This window comes from Pleurodeles waltl, chromosome 3_1 (genome assembly GCF_031143425.1).
Source record: "Pleurodeles waltl isolate 20211129_DDA chromosome 3_1, aPleWal1.hap1.20221129, whole genome shotgun sequence".
NCBI classification, from domain to species: domain Eukaryota; kingdom Metazoa; phylum Chordata; class Amphibia; order Caudata; family Salamandridae; genus Pleurodeles; species Pleurodeles waltl.
In genome coordinates, this window is record NC_090440.1 from 1,131,124,446 (window position 1) to 1,131,144,202 (window position 19,757).

The 19,757-nt window shown below is 43.7% G+C and overlaps 1 protein-coding gene across 5 annotated transcripts in view; it reads left to right on the forward strand.

Moving 5' to 3' along the window:
- Positions 1–19,475, forward strand: part of LOC138285015 (protein Aster-B) — a 405,970-nt gene extending 386,495 nt beyond the window's left edge. For all 5 annotated transcript variants that reach the window (XM_069224429.1, XM_069224431.1, XM_069224428.1 and 2 more), the window contains one exon: positions 15,575–19,475. In XM_069224429.1, the coding sequence (XP_069080530.1) occupies positions 15,575–15,664 (90 nt within the window). In that variant the 3' untranslated portion in view covers positions 15,665–19,475. The remainder of the gene's footprint in view (positions 1–15,574) is intronic.
- Positions 19,476–19,757: the final 282 nt, after the last annotated feature.

The window sequence follows — 19,757 nt, forward strand, 5'->3', positions numbered from 1 at the left end:
TCTTTAGCTACGTGTACAAGTAAGTGTTAAATGATGGCCTCAACTGTGTTAAGAATATAATGCAGTATTATTTATCATCATCTTTGATTCACTGTTTTTTTAACGCAAACTTTATTGCAGGTTAGTTATGCCTGCAGACCATGTCACTATCAGCAGATAGTTCAAGAATATATGTTACATCACATAAACATTACATTTACGGTATCAGGAATTGAACAGTGGCTTTTCATTTTTACAATTGGTTCTTCCTGTTGCAAACTTTGCCAACCCAAACCTCCCCCCATCAACTATCTGTCATTACCTAGTGTTGGATGTAATGGTGTGGGGCATTGTTCATTGCGAACCGGGAGTGTTGTGGTAGAAATGTGGGAGGAGTGCTGCTGTCCGTTAGAGTAAAGATTCATTCTGATGCCGGGGCTAACAACTTATCTCACCTGGGCGTAGGTAAGGGCAAGTATTTTCAACGTAGGAAAGAGGGGTAGGGTCAGGGGTGAATAAACTTTCCATCAGTTATGTATTCCAGACCCGTGGTCAGTGTATCCAGTTAGGGCTCACCTTCATCCTCCCTGTCTCGTGCCTGGAATGCCTCCATGAGGCATCTCATTCCTCATGCGTAACCTTCTGTATGACTCACATCTGATTGCTTTGCTCTCTCCACCATAACTTTGATTCAATTTTATGCTTAACAAATAAAAATCATGCAACTCTTCACAACACCATCTCACCTCTTAGATACAGCCAGACAATTAAGTGATTGTGCTTCGCAGTAGAGGAGATGAAACAGTGTGGTTGATAAATGAGTTTCATCTCTGGTGCTCTATCTTTTCTCTTTCTATACATTCTTCAATTTTCAAGGCAAAGAAAATGTGGCATAAAGCTAGGAAGTTTCTTGAAATTACCAGCTGGATTGTGTGAAAAGATTTTCAAAACTGTATTGGTGGAGGTGTTATGATTCTTCAGTCATCACTAGTCAACTTCCCTTCAATGTGTAGTGAAAAACCCCAGAGACTGAAAAAACAGATCTGATAATGATTATCAAGAACATTTCCTACTTCTAAATTTGTAACAGTTTTCGGATGCATGACTCCCATGTAGTTCCAAAATAGGTTACATATTCCCAGAAGAAACATATTGCATACAGTTTGGGTATTTTCAGAAATTATTTAATTTTGAAACATTGAGGTATACCAGAAGTCACTCCAATCGTAACTACTGCTCCAGAGGAAGTAATAGCTATCATGAATAAGGTGTACTTGGAATATACAAAAAGTCAAGCAACATAGGTTTACTACACACTATCACCAATGAAAGTCCAGTTTCCCAGTTGAAGTAATGAGATGTGGTGCTACTCATAAAGGCCCTGTACACTGTAGCATGTATGAGTGCGCCTCATAATATTGGGTCAGTACCAAGCATGTCAAAGAAGCAGAATTTGGTGACTTTTGCCATCTCATGTTCCCTAAACAGGTGAAGGTCCATGTCAGAAAGACAACATTTACCAATCATTTCCTTTTAACACTTTCAGGCATGTTATACAATTAGGTTTCATTAGAAGCAAACCCCACCACACACAATCTAATGATTTTGTTAATGTAACTGCAGAAGGGCAAGCTTGCGACCTTAGTTATAAGGTAAATTTGGTTGCAAATGTATGTTTCTGACTGAGTTTACTTTACGCAAGTCCTACAAGAATTGATAAAGGAATTCAGGTAGGCCTAAGCCTATTTATGTGTGTGGAGACTCCCTTCCACAAGTGAAGAGAACTCCCACCTGAGTACAGTTCTCACCACCTGTACGTCTCACTTGAGGGGTGGTAAAGTGGGCTTTACAAGGTGTGATTAGTCTTAGAAGTTTGTGTACGCTTGCAAATATGGATGTTTGTAGTTATTTACAAATTCCTTTTCTTGCCCCTTTCACCCTGGAAAGGATTTTTACTCCATACAAAGGGTGGAGTATATCCCTTTCTGGGGTGAGAAGAGGAATGGATCACCTCCAGATTTGATGGAGGTGTAGAGAAAGGATTTTTCCCATAGGAAAAAAATGAATGTTTTGCACTGGCATTCCTATTTTTCCTGTGTGGAATAGGATCCCCTGGAAATGTCACATAACCTTCCCAGGAATATTCATGTATATTTCTTAGCATATTTGTGAGTGCCAGGAAGGAGTAAATTAACATACCCATGTAGGTGTAAATCTGCAGGCGTGTAATTTTACACGTTTTGTCCACAAACTTAACACAGGTGCTTTAGTATTAGTAATGGGGTACTTTTTGTGTGTTCTGAAATGCGTTTACCTTGTGGTTATATTTGTAGAAATTATTACTCCTAATGCTGTTCTGCTCTGGAAGTCATGTGCAGAGTCTATAAAAGCACTACTCCTGTCCACTGATGTCAGTTCCGTTCTTTGTGCACCTCTAGATGCGAATCCAGAGCTTCTTTTGTCTCCCAAAGATGGCTGTTTATGTTTTTCCCTCTCAAAATTTCAGTAGTGTGCTCCTCTAAGACAACAGATTTTAAGCCCTGTAAGAACTGTTGCAAACATATGTTTGTTACAGATTACTACCAGGTTTGCTCATGGTGTCACCATGATCTGCAAAGACTGTACATCAATGAGCATCAGGGAACGGGAGGTGAAACTCTAGGATGCCAAGTACAAGAAGACTTAACACTGGGACCGCTCCAAGTCCTGCTACAAGCCCAAGCTCCTTCCCAGTTCTTTTCTCAGAGTCGATGGAGCCACTCTGCAGGCTGGTCATCATCACCATCTAAATCTTTAGGTAAGCATAAGAAACATAAGAAGTCAAAGCAGAGTTCTGCTCCTTCGCGTCATTCCCACTCCACTTATAATGCCCATAGGTGGCACCATCCATCCTGTTGACCATCACCCCGGTGACTGACTGAGGACCATCTCTCCAATTTGTGACAGGAAATGCAAAGCCTTTTGGCCATTAGGGCTGTAGAGAAGGTGCCTTTGTCAAAAGTAGGATGTGGTTGGTATTTCTGCAACGTTTTGGTCCCCATTAAGGACAAGGTATTTGGCCTGTTTTAGATCTGCGCCCTCTCTTCCTCTGGAGCATCAACACTACTTGCGTTGTGGGGGAGAAGCATTTTTAGTTCACTGTGCTTCCCGTTGGTCTCACAATTGTCCCTCAGGTGTTTACAAAAGGAATGGCGGTGGTGACAGTATACATTTGGAGGTCAGTGGTGCTAGTATTCCCCTCCCTTGACAACTGGCTGTTGAAGGCAGGCTCGCCTCGGACAGTCATCTACCATTTCCAGACTATGTGGAACCTCTTGTCATCCTTGAAGTTCATCATCAACTTGCCAAAGTCATACCTGGCTCCTTTCTCAGATGCTCCCCTTCATCTGTGCCATTCTGGGCACACTTCAGTTATATGTGGAAAGAGAGCCCGTGAAATTTAGGTTATGATCCCGATCTTATTGCCTAAGGCCTCGATTTCAGTGAGGGTTGACAGTGAGGCTGCCGGGACTGATGGCTTCCTGCATCCTGCTGATCAAGCACACCAGATAGCATATGCGGGCTCTGGAGCGTGATCTAATGTGCCAGTGAGTCCAACATCAAGGAGACCTCTCTGACCATGTTCAGAATTCTGGGGAGGCTGCAAAGGATCTGCAGTGGTGGTTGCTGAACCACGATTGAGTCTGCTGCAACCCATCTCCCTTCCCCACCCAGAACTGACAGTGGTGACCGATGCATTGCTTCTGGAATCGGGCAGCCATCTGGGAGACATGGAAATCAGAGATCTAAGGTCTCTGGTTGAGTCCCAGCTCTTCATCAGCCTTCTGGATCTGAGGTCCATCTGCTTGGTGCTGAAAGCCTTCCTGCCATCCATCAAAAGGTATACTGGAACACATGCTAATGGACAAAACCACCACCATGTGGTACTGCAACAACCAGGGTGGGATGTGGTCATCGACCCTGTGCCAGGAGGCCTTGTGTGTCTGTAAATGGCTAGACCAACAAGACATTTTCTCGTTGGTGAACCATCCGTAAGATCTTTGAATGCCAGGGTGGACAAGCTAAGCCGCCGACGCCTAACTGACGAGTTGCCTTTACATCTGGAGATGACTCAGGGTCTCTTCTCTGAATGGAGAGAACCTTGGCTCAATCAGTTCGCCGCTGAAAACTCACAATGTTAGCAGCTCTGCACGTTGGTGTTTCCAAGACTTCTATCGCTCGAAGAAGCAGTCGACCTCAAATAGAACTAGGGACTCCTGTATGTTTTCCTGCTGAGACCGGTCCTGCCCAGAATTCTCAAGAAGATCATGAGAGACTGAGGGTTTTCTATCTAGATCTCCTGGGCCTGAGCATATGTCTTCTAATAAGACTGCCCCTCCAGGAGGAACTGCTTTTGCAGCAACAGGACATGGTTCTGCACCCGGTTTTTAGCAACCTTCATGCTGTCATCATCATAAACCTTTATTTCGGCATCCAGTGCCATAAAAGTTGCATAGCGCCACAATAAATAATGGGTTAGAATTCATAAAATAGTTGGGGTTGAAATAAATAGGAAAAATAATAGTGCACAAAATGCAGTACAATAAAAAGAATATGGCATAACACAGTTCCAAGATACAGTATTGGGACAAAGATAGACCTGCATAACTACAAAGACTTGGGGCTAGAATGTCTTAGTCGATTTCCTTCTGGTGCGCCACATTCCCCCGAGAAATTTGGCAACTGCAATGGCAATGGGTGGACTGGAGTCTGATTTTAAGATTCTCATGGCCACAGCATGATCTCGGGTCCCAAGCTGTTTGCAAGTTGGCGTGAGCCATTTCCTTAGTTGGTAAGCGTAGGATGGTCCAACAAAGAAAACATGGGCAGTTTACTCCTGGTACAGCAGGGACATAAGTTGTTTCTTGGGGCCTTGTTTTGCCATCTGCTGGTAAAGGTATTAAGAGGGAGGGACCCAAATCTGAACTGCATATAGAGCTTCCTATCAGTCAGATCTAAAATGCAGTCCAGGTAAGGTTCTAGCAACCAGGTAGATTTGAAGTCCAGAAACTCGCTAGATAGACGCCCTAGTGAGAGCGAGCAAGATATGGACTGGGATACCCACTCCCAATAGCAGGACTTCACTCTTTCTTTGGTCGGTAGTGGCCCTGTGTGGAAAATTCCACAAGTTTCCCATCCCAATGGCAAACAATGCTGACTTAACTGAGTGGATCCACCTGATCTTGTTGGAGGTATCCAAAGAGCAAACTGCCCTAAATGCGGTGGCATAGGGAGAAAGTTCGGGAGTTGCCATGATTCTCCTCCAGAACAGCAGTGGCCTAAGACCAGCTATAGCGCCTAGGGGTTTGCGGGCCAGATCCGTGTGCAGCGGAAGAAGCGGGCTGCTTGGGGGCAGAGAGATGAGTTTTCTCATAAACATATTCTCTATACGGGTGAGTTCCCTTACATCCTCGAAGCCCCAGAGTTCAGCCCCGTATAGAGCTGCGCCAACGGACTTCATGTTATAGATGTGGAGAGCAGCAGCTATTGGTCGTGATGGTGAGGCATGGTGCTCCCTTAAAAGGATACCCAATAACTGGCCGTATTTTAATGATGTGTCCATTTCCAGGACATCAAGTCTGTTAGTTTGATCCCCAGATAATCAAAGGTGTTGACTAGTTCTGGTTTGGACCCACCTAGGAAAAGGTTCTGGTTTGGACCCATCTAGGAAAAGGTTCCCCCTGTGTGACCTGTGGAGGTTCATGACCATGAACTTGGTCTTAGAGGTGTTTATTTCTAGGCCTCTCGTGGAGCAGAAGTCATTAAAGCGATTCAACGAAGATTGGAGGCCCGTCAGGGTTTTGGATACTATCAGGGTGTCATCTGCAAACAAAAGTGGTGTGATCTTTTCGTTGCCTAGGACTGGTACATCAGAGTTCTGCGAAGTGAGATGATCGATGACCTGATTCAAATAAAGGGAAAAAAGAGTGGGAGCTAGTACGCAGCCCTGCCGAACCCCCCTGACTACTTGGATCGGATCGGTGAGATCGCCCTGGTTTCCCCAGCGTATATTTGCATAGTTGGCCTTGTGTAGTCGGATTGTTGTGGTCAGAAGCCCTGGGGGCATACCCATCTCCTTGAGGACCTCCCAAAGTTTACCTCTAGGGCACAAGATTGAATGCTTATTTAAGGTCTATGAAGGCTACATACAGACTCCCCTTCCCTATCACTACGACATTCCAATACAAGAGCAGAAACCTGAACACCTGATCTATGATGCTTGTTTTAGGCCTAAAGCCACCCTGGAGTGGTGATAAAATGCCATTCTTATTGATCCAATCTTGGATTTTCAATAGTAGTGCACGGCAGAATACCTTTTGTACCGTATCTATAAGGCTAGTGGGCCTATAGTTGGTGGGTAGGGACCTGTCGCCTTTCTTGTAAATGGGTATTACCTCGGCACCCGTCCAGGACTCAGGAATGGGAGCTCCCCTGACAATTGCATTGGATAGAAGGAGAATGTACTCAGCCCATTTGTTGATGTTGTAAAGGAAGAGGTCTCCAGGGATGACGTCAGGGCCAGCAGCTTTCAATCGAACTATATTGTCAATTTCTTCTCGGATGTCTCCCAAGTTGAACAGACAATCCCCATAGATGGTACTCGGCTGGGGTTGGGCTGAGATGGTTATGAGTTGGCTTTCGACATTATAGAGGGAGTTGAAACAGTGGAACCAATCTGGGGGCAGGATGTTATTGCTAATTGCATGGGCTCCCTTTAAGTTTCTTTCACTTATTATGGCCCAAAAAGATCTGGAGTCCCTGCGTTCTCATGCTCTCAGGAGGCTCCATCTTTCCTCCTCCCAGTCCTTCCTGGCCTTGCTCTGCATCTGTCTGTACTGGTTCCACAGCGACCTAACTCGGTGACATCCTTATGTTTGATTGTGCTAATTAGCCTTGTTCGTGCCAGCAGGCAGTCCCGATTGTACCAATTAACCCCCTCGCGGGCAGAAGCATTGCCGGAATTGTGAGCAGATGGCAGGAATAGGAGCTGTTCCAATCTTTGGTAAAACTCAGTGTGAACATCGATTAGGGAGGAACAGCGTCCCACATCCTCTCCCATCGTAAATATCAATTATACGCAAAGTGTCAGGTCCAAATCGATGGAAGAGAGAATGTCGTCTTGCAGGATCACCTTGTTCCATCTAAGTCGCCGTCTGTTGTTCTCAGCCTGAACCACTTTGGCTACTTTGGTAGTGGTTGTTGCTGGGGGCGCCCTGCCCCACGGTGACTCTAAACAGAGACAGAGTGGATTGTGGTCACTGTCCGTTCGGGTCCAGACTACCATGTCATCAACCAAGTGCCAATATCTAAGGTCCATCAATATATAGTTGATGCGTCTCTTCTCCTGTGAACCAGTGAACGTGTGGGTGGCATGCTTATCTGATTTGGTTCTTCCATTTACAGTCCTCAGACCTTGGTTGATTTTTGCCCAAATTAGGAGACCCCCCGATGGGCGGCCCGCCTTGCTGGGAGCGGCGGGTATATGGTAGGTTGTATAGCCGGGTTTATGGGCAGGTTCAATTAGCCAGGTCTCCTGGAAGATACATATATCGTATTGGTCGATGAAAAGGTTCCAGTGCGTCAACGGAAGTTTGGATTTTATGCCTGCCACATTCCATGAGACAATCTTTACTTTCTGGCCAGTGGTCGTGGAGTTGGATAGAGGGAGCGGGTTTACCTGGAGATCTGAGGTGACTAGTGTGGTGACGTTGGGAGAAGCAGTGGAGACCGTCCTGTGTGTCTGTTCAGCGATGAACGCTGGGTGACTATCAGTGCGGGCACAATAATTAGAGCTTAGGCTAATAAGGTGGGGAGCCTGCACCTCAATCTCGGATGGTCAATCAATCATGGAACAGACAGTGTCTTGGTCTAGAGCCACTAGGGAGGGTGGCACGCAAAGTGGGGTGGGTGGCTCGAGTTTAAACTGTATGGTGGACCCACCCGGGGCAACCTTCATGCATGGAGATCAACAGGTGAACACATTTGACCTTCTTTTGGAAGTGAATGATGATATCTTGCCGGCCAGACGGCTCTCAATGAAAACTGTATACTCCTTAGGACAGATTTGTGGTTTAGTGCAGCACTCTCCAGGTTTACCCACTCCAGGCCTCACTGTCTGATGTTTTATTCTTTGTCCTGTCTGTCGCCCGGCATGGCCTTTCTCTAGGCACAGTTTAAGGTTACCTTTTATCCCTCTCAGCCTTCTTATGGTTGGGGGCTACAGAACATATTTCCCCTTTTCCATTTGCGATGCTCCAATGGGACGTCAATCTTATCTTTAGCTATTTTTTGTGTACTCCATTCGAGCTGCTCACAGTGTAGGAAGCTGGCCCTAAACATGATGTATCAAAATGAGGTATTCAATGCAAAGAGTACAGGAGTTCCCTTATGAGTGGATGGGGCTTGCTGTAGCAATCCCAAGTTGCTCTCTTAGGGGGTAGTGTGGTCGAGCAGCCTTAGGCTTATCAGAGAGGAGTGTTAGACATTTGCTGCATGCACACAGTCAATAAATGATACACATGACTCAATAAAAATATCCAAACCAATTTATAAAAATAACACTTATCTTTATATAATTTTAGGCATCAAGATCATCACTACCAAGTAAGTACGTTTTGAGTTATGAATTTTTACAGGTTTGAAAAATCAACACTTGGGCCTGATTTAGAACTGGGCTGACAGGTTACTCTGTCACAACGGTAACAGATATCCCATCTGCCGAAATCTAAATCCCATGATGTCCTATGGGATTAAGATTTCGGGTAATGGGATATCCGCCACCGTTGTGACAGAGTAGGCCCTCTGTCGAGTTCTAAATCAGGCCCTTAGTGCAATTTTTGAAGCTGTAATGTTATCCTATGGAGGAAAAGCATATACTACATACATGTACTTTACAGCGACTTACATGACCAATCTTCCAGACTTAAGGTGAGTATGGAGCGGAGTCCAACGCAGTACCAACAGGTCACCTCAGGAGGCACTGGGACGTCCAGGTGCAAATGTGCATTTCAGCTTGAGGTGCCCTATGGGAAAAGTAACACATAATGCATTCAGACACTTAGCAACGGCCTATAGGACTGTTCTTATAGAGTTGCGATAAGTGTAGGGCAAGGCCCAAAGCAGCCCCAGCAGGTCACTTTGGGAGGCACTAGGGCATCCGGTTGTAGAGGTACTTTTCAGCGTTGAGTGCCATAATGTTATCCTGTGGGGAACGGTCCCATTAGAAAGATGCTGCAAGTTGGAACTGGGGGACCAGGCCTACTGTGCCAACAAGTAAGCTCCGGTCTCACAATGCTCTGGACGTTGGGATACCTTTGGTCCTTTTCTCCTCGCGTCAAGACGGCCAGGTGCGGAGATGTCCCGAGGCATCAGGTTTTTGTCACCAGGTCACTCGCGGTAGAGGGAGGGCCTGCACAAAAAGGCCGCAGGTGGCGTCGGGAAATCCACAGTCGGCCAACCTAAGGTGAGCTTTGTCTCTGGAGGGTCAGGGGACTACGCTGGCACAGTTGGCACTTCATCTCGGGCTAGGGGACACAGTTGCAATGGTGCTTTCCGGCGTCAGATTTTGGAGGTCCGAAGTCCTCTCAGTTCTTCTGGGGTGCCGGCAGGATGCATGGGAGCAACTCCGCTACTCCGCAGGAGTTCCTTGCTTTTGGTTGAAGGATTACAGTCCTCCCAGGCTTTAGGAGGCACAGGCAGTTGCAGGACAAGTCGTCTTTGGCACAACTGTCGATGCCTGCAGGCAAGTTGGCGTACTGGAGTAAAGTCAGCTGCTGGTCTTCTGTTCTTGCCTTTGGGACTCTATAGGGTATATCATCTTCTTTCAGGTTGGCAAGATCTGATTTTCTGGTGCCAGGGGGCTCCACTAAATACTGAATTAGGGGCATTAGGGGAGTGTACGGTAGTAGCCAATGTGCCACATACCCCTGGGGGTGGAAGTGACCTGAAGGTGGACACGTCTCTGACTACTAATTTTCCCACCTGTCCAGGTGCCAAATGGGACCTGGATCAGGGGAGTCGGCATCTCTTCAGGTTTAAGGGAATCAGAATTTGCATATCAAAAGCAGTGGGCGCTTTGAAGCCCCCTGTGTTTGAATGCTAGTTCGCAGGTAATCCTGTTGGAAGGGGTGTATAACAACCCTGCCAGGTGAGGCTTTGTTCCTGACCTCTCAAGAGCAGAGGCTGTCACCTCTGGGGGTCAGAAACTTGTCTATTGGTGGCAGGCTGGTTTAGACCAGTCAGCCAGCACACTAATTGTTGGTAGAATTTTCAGGGGGTACCTCTAAGGGGCCCTCTGGGGGCATGTATTAATAAATCCATCACTGGATTCAGTGAGAGTTTATTAATACGAGATATTTGATACCAAACATCCCTAGTTTCAGTGAAGCAATCATGTAGCTGGGGAACTCATATTGACCAGTGTCCAACACATGTACTTAAAATGGCTTCCCTGATTACTTACTTTGCCTAAGAATCAACAAAGACATAGCAGGGGCATATCTGCTCTTGCAGCTATGACCATACATGTAATATAATGAACCCTGCCTTAGGACTGAAGGCCTGCTGTGGGGTGAGTTACATATATTGCATGCAATGTTAGTGGGCATGGCACACAGGCTGTGTGCCATGTTGTGTTTTCACTTTAAGCTGCACCAAGAGACACAGCCCGAATTGGCAGTCTGCATGAGCTAGGTGAGGGGTCCCGGAGGGTGGCACAATACATGCTGCAGCCCTGGGGGATCCTCTTTGGTACCCATGCCCTACGTACCTGGAGGGCCATTTACTACGGACTTACAGGGGTTTTCAAAGGTGTTGCCAATTGGGGGAAATGTTGTGCATTTTTGGGAAAGAACACTAGTACTGGGGACATGGTTAGCAGGAACCCAGTGCATTTCAGTCAAAGTGGCATCTTTTTTATCTTCTCACCTTTAAAATGGTGTTCCTGATTGCCATAACCTCTGCACAGCGTGTGAGTGAGCTTCAAGCTCTGTGTGTTCTTCATCTCCCAATAACTCTGCGACAACCTATCCAACTTCTTCCACAGCAAAATCACAAACATCTACAGCAACTTCGCACAGCAGCCCAACCACAGGGAACCCATTGCTAACCTACCTAGTACTGACCAAGACGACCACTTGACCAAATAGACAACCATCGCCAGATATCACACAGAGGCAATCATGTGGACCTTTCATTCAGGGGCCTCAACAGATGCATGCCCCCATTACATCTACAACCTGGGAACATCACCAATCAGCACCACCCTGACCCACATCATCAAAACATCTATCACGTCCATCACTTTCCCAGATAAATAGAAACTTGCAGAAATCAGTGCCCTTCTCAAGAAGCCCACAGCCGACTTGACTCTACTCAGCAATTTCTGACCCATCTCCCTGCTCCCCTATCCAGCCAAACTAATTGAGAAGGCCAACACCAAGAAACTTACAACCCACCTCAAAGTTCACCATCATCTAGACAACACTCGGTCAGGATTAAGAAAGAACCACAGCACTGACACAGAACTCATCACAGTCATTGATGACATTAGAATCATCCTGGACTGAGGAAAAACAGTGGGCCCACTTCACCAACTAAATGACCATGGTAGCAGACTACATGTGAATCAACTGACTGCAGTTTAACTCAGGCAAAACAGAATTATTGGTCTTCAGCAACAAGACCTGGCCATGGGACTGCACCTGTTGACAGTCAGAGCTAGGACTAATATTCACATCCACAGATCGCGCACGAAATCTAGGGATCATCCTAGATGACAAGCTCAGCATGCCACCACAAGTGAATGCAGTATGAACCTTCTGCTTCCACATCCCGTGCATGCTGCGAAGATTTTTCCAATGGTTGCCTCAGAACGCCAGATTGACTGTCATGCAAGCACTCATCACCCGCTGGCAGGACTACAGCAAAACCCCCATACAGAATCTCTAAACAACTCCTGTACCGACCCAAGACCATCCAGAACACCGCAGAAAGACTCATACTCGACCTCCCATGCCACACCCACATCACACCGAACCTCAGGATGCTTTCACTGGCTCCCTGTCCACAAACACAGCCAATTCAAACTTCTCACACACACGTACAAAGCCCTGAGTAACACAGGACCAGATTACCTGAATGGCCACATACGCTTCTATCTGCAAAAGCTAAATTGGAGGCCACTCATTCTCCTACATTGCACCCAAAACAGTGAACGACCTTCATCAACAAATCAGAGCCTCCTCCTCACTTCTTGAGTTCCTCAAGAAGCCGAAGACGTGGCTCTTCGTATAAGCGCCTTGGGGCCACCCACCCTCAAGCCTGCCCAAGCACCTAGAAACCCTCTAGGGTAAAAGTGCACTACTCAAATCAATATAACATAACATACAACACCTTCTTACGCAATAAGCTGTTTTTGCAAACTAGAGCCTCCTTTCTCAGAAAGTCCTGACGACTTTCCACATCGGTCAAACAATCACCCTGCCAGCGTTCTATGCTCCATCACACCCTCTAATAATGAAGAGAGACCCCATTGTTTGAACCCCAAAAGCACACTCAGTTTTGACATCAGTTGCACTAAAGACCATTGGGTGGGTGGTTAGCTGTTTGTGGGGTTTGCCAGAGTGAAAAATGGAAAAACTGTGCAGAAGCATACCATCGCACTGGATTGTGGTCTGCATTAAAATCTAACACGCATTGGCAAAGACACAGCCTCCAGAAGGCTTGCATGCACAATGCAGCAGGGCCAAAGCCGCTACTGCTACTACTACGTTAGCATGTGGAGTCCCCATCCCAGGCATCTGCCAGGCAGCTACGTGAGCATCCCTCCATACATTTACGAAGCACTATTGTCTGGACAGTCAAGCACTGTTGTCGGCAACAGGTTCACAGAGAGGGGCATTTTACTCACTCAGTCCTGGAGGCCTTTCTAGTTTGTCTAATCACGGACCTACATCCAAGTAGGTACTGCTTCGGTCTACATCTGTTCAAAAGGTGAGGAATCTGTGGCTAGAAAAACAAGTTACTTACCTTTGATAACACTGTTTCTAGTAGCCTCTGGCTAGCCGCATATTCCTCACCAACCCACCCAGCCTTCCTATTCTGTGAGTGGACATTAGCTCTTAATAAGATCCCAAATTTAGGAATCTGCACACTGACAAACCAGTTTGTTGTACTGATATACCAGTTTGCTGCACCGCGCAGAGGTACTACAAAGAAAGGTATGAGAAACAGCGTTACCAAAGCGAAGTAACTTTTTCATGAAAGCAGATTTAAACGTACATGCAGAAAAACAAAGTACAATGAATGTGTTTTCATCCTACTAAAATGTTAGTTTCATCAAGGTTCTAGATTAAGAAAGAAGGCACTTCAGTGGTAGTCAAATGCTGTTGTTTTGACATGGTGCCTTGTGTTGCACTCCTGCCACTCCAAAGCACTGTAAACAACAGGTGTTAGTATTACCCAGTTTATGATACTCACTTTACCATCCTTCCTGAGGTTCATACTCCAGGACCCCCTGAACCCTCAAGTCACTTGCAACTCCCTTTACCTCTACCCACCCACAGACCTTCAAGTTGCCCTCACCTCCCTTTACCTCTACTCACCTCAAATCCTCAAGTCACACTCTCCTCCTTTTACGTCTCCCCATTCCAGAGACCTCAAGTCACCCTCACTTCCCTTTACCTCTACCACCCCTGAACCTTTAAGCCATTCTCATGTCCCTTTACCTCTACACATTCCCGAAACCTTAAGCAACCCTCACCACCCCTTACCTATACCCACTCCCCAACCCTCAAGTCACCATCACCTCCCTTTGCCTCTACCTACCCATGAACCTTAAAGTCACCCTTACCTCCCTTTACCCTTATGAATCCCTAAACCTTAAGATCTCTTTTTTTTACAAAAAATAACACAAAAAGTATATCATTAAAAAATACCTATCTGAGTGGTAAAGTACTCTGTGGTATTGTTACAAATATGTACTTGTGTGGTAAAGAGTGCTAGGTAAAGGTCCTACAAAAAAGACTTTCCCCTCAGACAAGACAGAAATGTCTTGGGGGCAGTATGTTTGGGAGGCAACTTTGCCTCTTTGACAGTTTGCCCCCCTCATCAAACTGTATACTTTAGCTCTTGCAGGAGACAGCACATGCACCGTCACTTGCAAGACATTTTGTTTATTTAGGGGGCTTAGACCCCATCCATTGGTTAGCTTCATTGTCACTCTTATTTCCTTGCTTCCCTGTGTTCAGCAAGTGCCAGCTTCACTTCCTCTTCAAGTGTTTGCTCTTTCCTGGAGCAGGCCCAAGTACTTCTTCCCTTGATCAGTGTCCTTCCACTGGTTGATGCTTTCAGAGGTACTTTGTTTTCCTTTTACTTGCACCTCCTTCCTCCCTCCCCCTCCCACACTGTTGCTTCTCTGCCCCCCCTCCACCACTCTCTTATGTTGCTTTTCAGTTCCACCTTTCACTATTGTTGCTTGCCCAGTGCATGTCCACCTCCTCTTCATTGCTGCCCCCTCCTGTCCTGCCAGAAAAACGAGGCCAAATTCAAACCAACCGATATTAAGATGCTACAAAGATACAAACAGTACTGTGCTCACTGCTCTGCATGGCATTTTTGGCGCTTTCTTCATGTGGGGCCAAAACAACATACTTCAGCTCAGACATAAGATAATTAAACTTTTTTTGTAAAGGCAGCGAATAAACCCATTCTACAAAAAAGATCACTGCCCCTCTGGTTCAGCACTGGCCACATCAAAGCACATTTTTATCTAACTTTCATCAATACTTTACTTTCCCATAGGCGAGACCTATTGCCAATGCTTGTTATAATGTGGGCCGGAACTTGTTAAATGGCACAATGACAAAATAAATCAGAAATCAAAATTAATGGTCAATCTCAATGCATCATGGTTATCTAAAATAAAATAACAGTGATAAATTATATTTTGCAGACACACTATAACAAAACATTCTTGATCATCTGAATGTAAAAATAAATTCATTAGTGCAGTTTAAGTTGTCGCTTTAATAGAGGAGCAGCAAACATTAGGCATTTTATATAGAAATGTAGAGCAGTTTAAGCCAATCTTAGATTCTTACTACATTGATCATTTATACTGATAGATCTTCTGAACTAAGACGCCACTCATCTCCTCTCAGAATATTATAATTCTGGTATCTATTAATTGAATGTTTATCTTTAGGCTTAAACTTTTGTCAATGTGTTAGTGATCCTAATATTTTCATAATTACTGGGCTTGTGTGCATTGCTTTTTTTCTTGAGAACATGTGTTGCTTCCTTTTTCATTATGCTTCGGTTTGTCCCGTGGACTGGTCCTTTTGGACTTTCCTGGAAGCTGTCAGTGTTGGTGGACCCATTGGAGAAACCATAGTCTGTAATATTGCCAATCTCTGCTGCACGTCATTTTGATTTTTGTTAATTTAGTTCATGGTTTACAGATGAGGTGAAAGCATGCACTGTTAACATTTTGAAAATTCTTACTTAATCGTTAATTATTAGATGCAGTCATTAATGTTTGTATATTTCCTAACAGATGAAAAACTCTCTAATCAACCTTCAGAGTGGCATAGGAGCTCGCGATTATGGGCCGGAAACAGAAGACAAGCGAAACAGCTATCATTAACGAAGCTGGAAACAGTCGCCAGAGGATAGTGTGCAATATGTGTATAAAGATGATATAGATATATGTATACATATATATATATATCGATAAAGAATATAAAATATATTATATACAGATTTTAAAAGAAAGAGCTTCTGTGTTGATTTGAGGGCATCAGCCTTTAGCCCTCCTCAGCATGACTTCCCAGGGCTGATGGCTGGGAGTGGAGGCATTCTCCCGCCATTCACCAAGAAACTGGACAGGAGCAGCCAGATGGCCGGTGCCTACACATGCAACCTTTTTTCAATTCTTGTTGTTTTGCTGTCTTACAAGGTGGAAATGCAATGACAAAAAATGCTTCTAAGAATGAATTTCCCTCCTTCCATCCCTTTTCCCACCCTTCTTCCAGTGTTTCATTTGCATTGTTGCCTCTACCTCCAGCCCATGGACTCTGCTTGCTCCAGGAGCTGCTGCTATGGCAGACTGATGGGACTTAAGGATATCAGGGGACCAACCAAAACTGCTGTGTCATGCAGGCTTCAGCGGAACAAGAATTGTTACATTCTCAAGGCTCACAATGAACTTGTTCTTAAACTCCCACAGTTTGTGTGGGGAAGCAAAAACCCACTAAAAAGCACTTTTTATGGCCACTTTCAAACTCTAGACAATGTATTCATGAGTGAGCATAGCCATATCCAGTTTCTTTCTAATGAGCAAGAGTGGGGCTGTGCCCTTCCTTGCTTATGTGTGATATGTGGTTGGATCATGTACTGCTTACTGGTGCATTCATTGCACATACATGCCCATTTGTCCAAATATATTGACTTTTTTGGGGGTGTATGTTTTCAAAAGAATACAAAGGACACACAAGATGATCAGGGCCTACAATGCAATATTGGTCAGTACTCATCAATGGGAATCCTTCTGCCAAGGGTGTGCAACATGCATAAAAAGGAAATTATTCATGTGGAACTCAGAAGGGAATTGTTGCATATTTGGATCTAGGGCTGGTGAGGTATGAGGACAGTAGAATGCCAGTAACCGATTATTGCTATGTTGAGTTGAGAAATGTTGGTACATCTTTTCATATATCAGGAAATGTATTTCATTTCAAATATGATAAGCACTTCCAGCCTAATGTAGGATCTACTAGAACTTTCTAATAGCCTACAGTGCATAGCACAAGACATTTTCATTATCATGCTTTGACAGAACCATTTTGAGAATATTATTTTATTGTTGGCTTTTGAAAATTGATTCATGCTCATTATGTTGGATTCATTGCAAGGACATAGGGATGGCTGTTTTTACTTTTACTGCAGTTTTATTGATTTTTGATTTCAAAATCTCTGTGGCCACAATGCTATGCAAGCAAGTCTAAATTATAGTTGGTTATAAATTAAAGGTTGCTAAACTTAAATTCTGCCAGTGAAGTTCACCAGCGGGAAAAGGTCATTGCAAGTTTTTTCAGAGATATTTTCTGGAAAATGTGTACCTTTCATTGTTCTTTTTGTTCTCACAACCTAGATTTGCAAGGTGTTTTACCCATTTGTAACCTTCACTAACTTCATGTAGATCATGAAGTTTAAAATAAATACTTTGCACAGTTACCGCAGTGAAGTTGCCCAGCTTCACACACCCTCTGTGTTTTTCATAGTCAAGAGGACGCTATGAAGGGCGTGCAGTATTTAACGGTTTACCAGTTCATTATTTACCCTGTCTTCACTCTAGCCTTCACTTGATTTGCTGTTAATTGCTATTTGCTGCTTCGTAATTGGAAAGGTTAAACATGAGTCTTACATCAACAAACAGCTTTGAGAAAATAAGAGGCATGTCTTATAGTTGGCCTAAAAGTACAGGATGACTATGCCATATGTGTCCCTGACAGTGCTCATTAGAGAGAGTAAAACATTTTCTTGCAGGCAAAAACAGATTTTATTACGGCAAGGATCAGGATTATTTTATTGTACAAAGATTAGCCCAATTGGCTGTGGGTTAGTTAAAATTGTATTCACCAATAACACTGAAATAATGTTTAACTAATATCATTGAGTTTACAAATTAGTGAATATTTATCATAAGTAAAAGAAAATCTTGATGAATTTCAGAATATGAAGTGGCTTTGTTTCTGAATGGTATTTTATCAGAGACTATCCTTGCTGTCCAGCGTTGGTTGCACAGGTATCTAATTCATAGAGCTTTAGTTTTAAATCTCCTGATTTGCAGGTTTGTTTCTAAAGGGTTGTGATATTCTGATTTGCTAGCAGGAATGTTGTTGGTTCAAAAGAATTGTGATGTAGATTGGATTTTGATTTGAAAAATATTACAAACACCCTTAGTTGGTGATGTTACTGCAGATTCCAAAACATGGAGTCAACAAACCTTAAAATAATTGACCAGTTGGTGTGGGCTGCTGCTTTTAAATATATTTGACATGTTTTGAATAGGGGAAATTGGCTGTGTGAAATAAGATTATTTTATAAGTTGGTGTTATGTAAATGTTTTACATTTCTTAAAATGAAGGTGGGGAATATTCTTGAACTCTGAAATTGAATATGAATTTTATCAATTTCTGAGTTTGTTATTGAATGTTAGCTTCCAGGACTGGTGAGACGTGTTTCAGGTATTCCAAAGCAAGGTGTTAATAGGGTATATTTATTATTTGCAGGATTAGTGAGAATATTCCCTATTTTCCAAAGTGTGTAGTATGTGGGGAATGTTCAGGTTTTCATATTGTTTTAATAATATTTTTGAAATTCCAAGATTTTGAATTGTGTGGGTGATGATACTCCTGACTGAACCAATTGTTGGTGAATATTCCTTAGTTTCAAAGTTTAGCATTTGTGGGACTGTTCCTGACTTTCAATATTTGGAATGTTTCTGGTGACTTCCAAAGTTTAAAGGTGGTATCAAATGCTTCTAATGCATTAGGTGTTTTGTGAGCATAGCAGGTATCTGTTGTTCTTGATGCTCGAGGGCATTAATACGTTTAGAACATAAAATAAACTTATGCATTGCTATTTATTGGGAGAAGGCAAAAGCCTGTAGGGACTTCTTTGAACAATAAAATGGAAATTGTATTTTTGTTTTAGTTTTTTAATCAGCTTGAGGGTCAGATATGTTTTCCATTAGATGCTCACTTGTGGTGACTTTATAAGACTTTATAAAATTTTGTCTAATAATCCATTCACGGTTTTCTTGTTAAAAACCAGCAATTTCCTAGTAGATTTCCTATAGTTGAAATTTTGTTTTCCTACTCAGTCTCTTGACCACTTATTCACGTTATTTAGAACTTTGTCACAATTATTTATTTACCATGTTATCCTGTTTCCCCATACTGTTGGTAAAATGACAATGTTTTGAACCTGGTAGGTGTGGCTGGGGGGAGAACAAATTTACATAGTTAGCGGAAGTGAATTGTACTAACTTTCAATGCCCCTAAATGTATTATATATTTTCGATAAGAAATCTTCGGATGATAATTGTAATCTAAGTATTGATTATTTGATCTGGACATCCTTGCCTGCTGTTGTCCATGTTGATTTTAGTTTCCTATATGCTATCAACTGGGCTTCCTGTTTTGGCTGTTCTGTTTTTTTTAGTCACATAAAGGATCTCCGCTAATAATTACAAAATTACGCTGAAAAGATGTAGATGCTGAGGGTTAGAAATGGAAACTTTGTTATTAGAAGGAATAGCAGAAATTGTGAATGCTTGAAGGAACACAAAACTAAAAGCAAAATAATATTTTGATATATTAGAGAATGAAAGTCTATTTTCCTGATCCATGAAGACTAAGGGGGTTATTACAACTTTGGAGGAGGTGTTAATCCGTCCCAAAAGTGACGGTAAAGTGACAGATATACCACCAGCCGTATTACGAGTCCAGTATATCCTATGGAACTCGTAATACGGCTGGTGGTATATCCGTCACTTTACCGTCACTTTTGGGGCGGATTAACACCTCCTCCAAAGTTGTAATAACCCCCTAAGTGCCGTGTCTAGACGTTGATGGGTGGTATACTCTGTAAAAACATGGCTGATATGCTGCCCATCATCTAACAAGTTCCATAGATGATTATGCACTTGTAATATGGCAGACCGTACATCCACC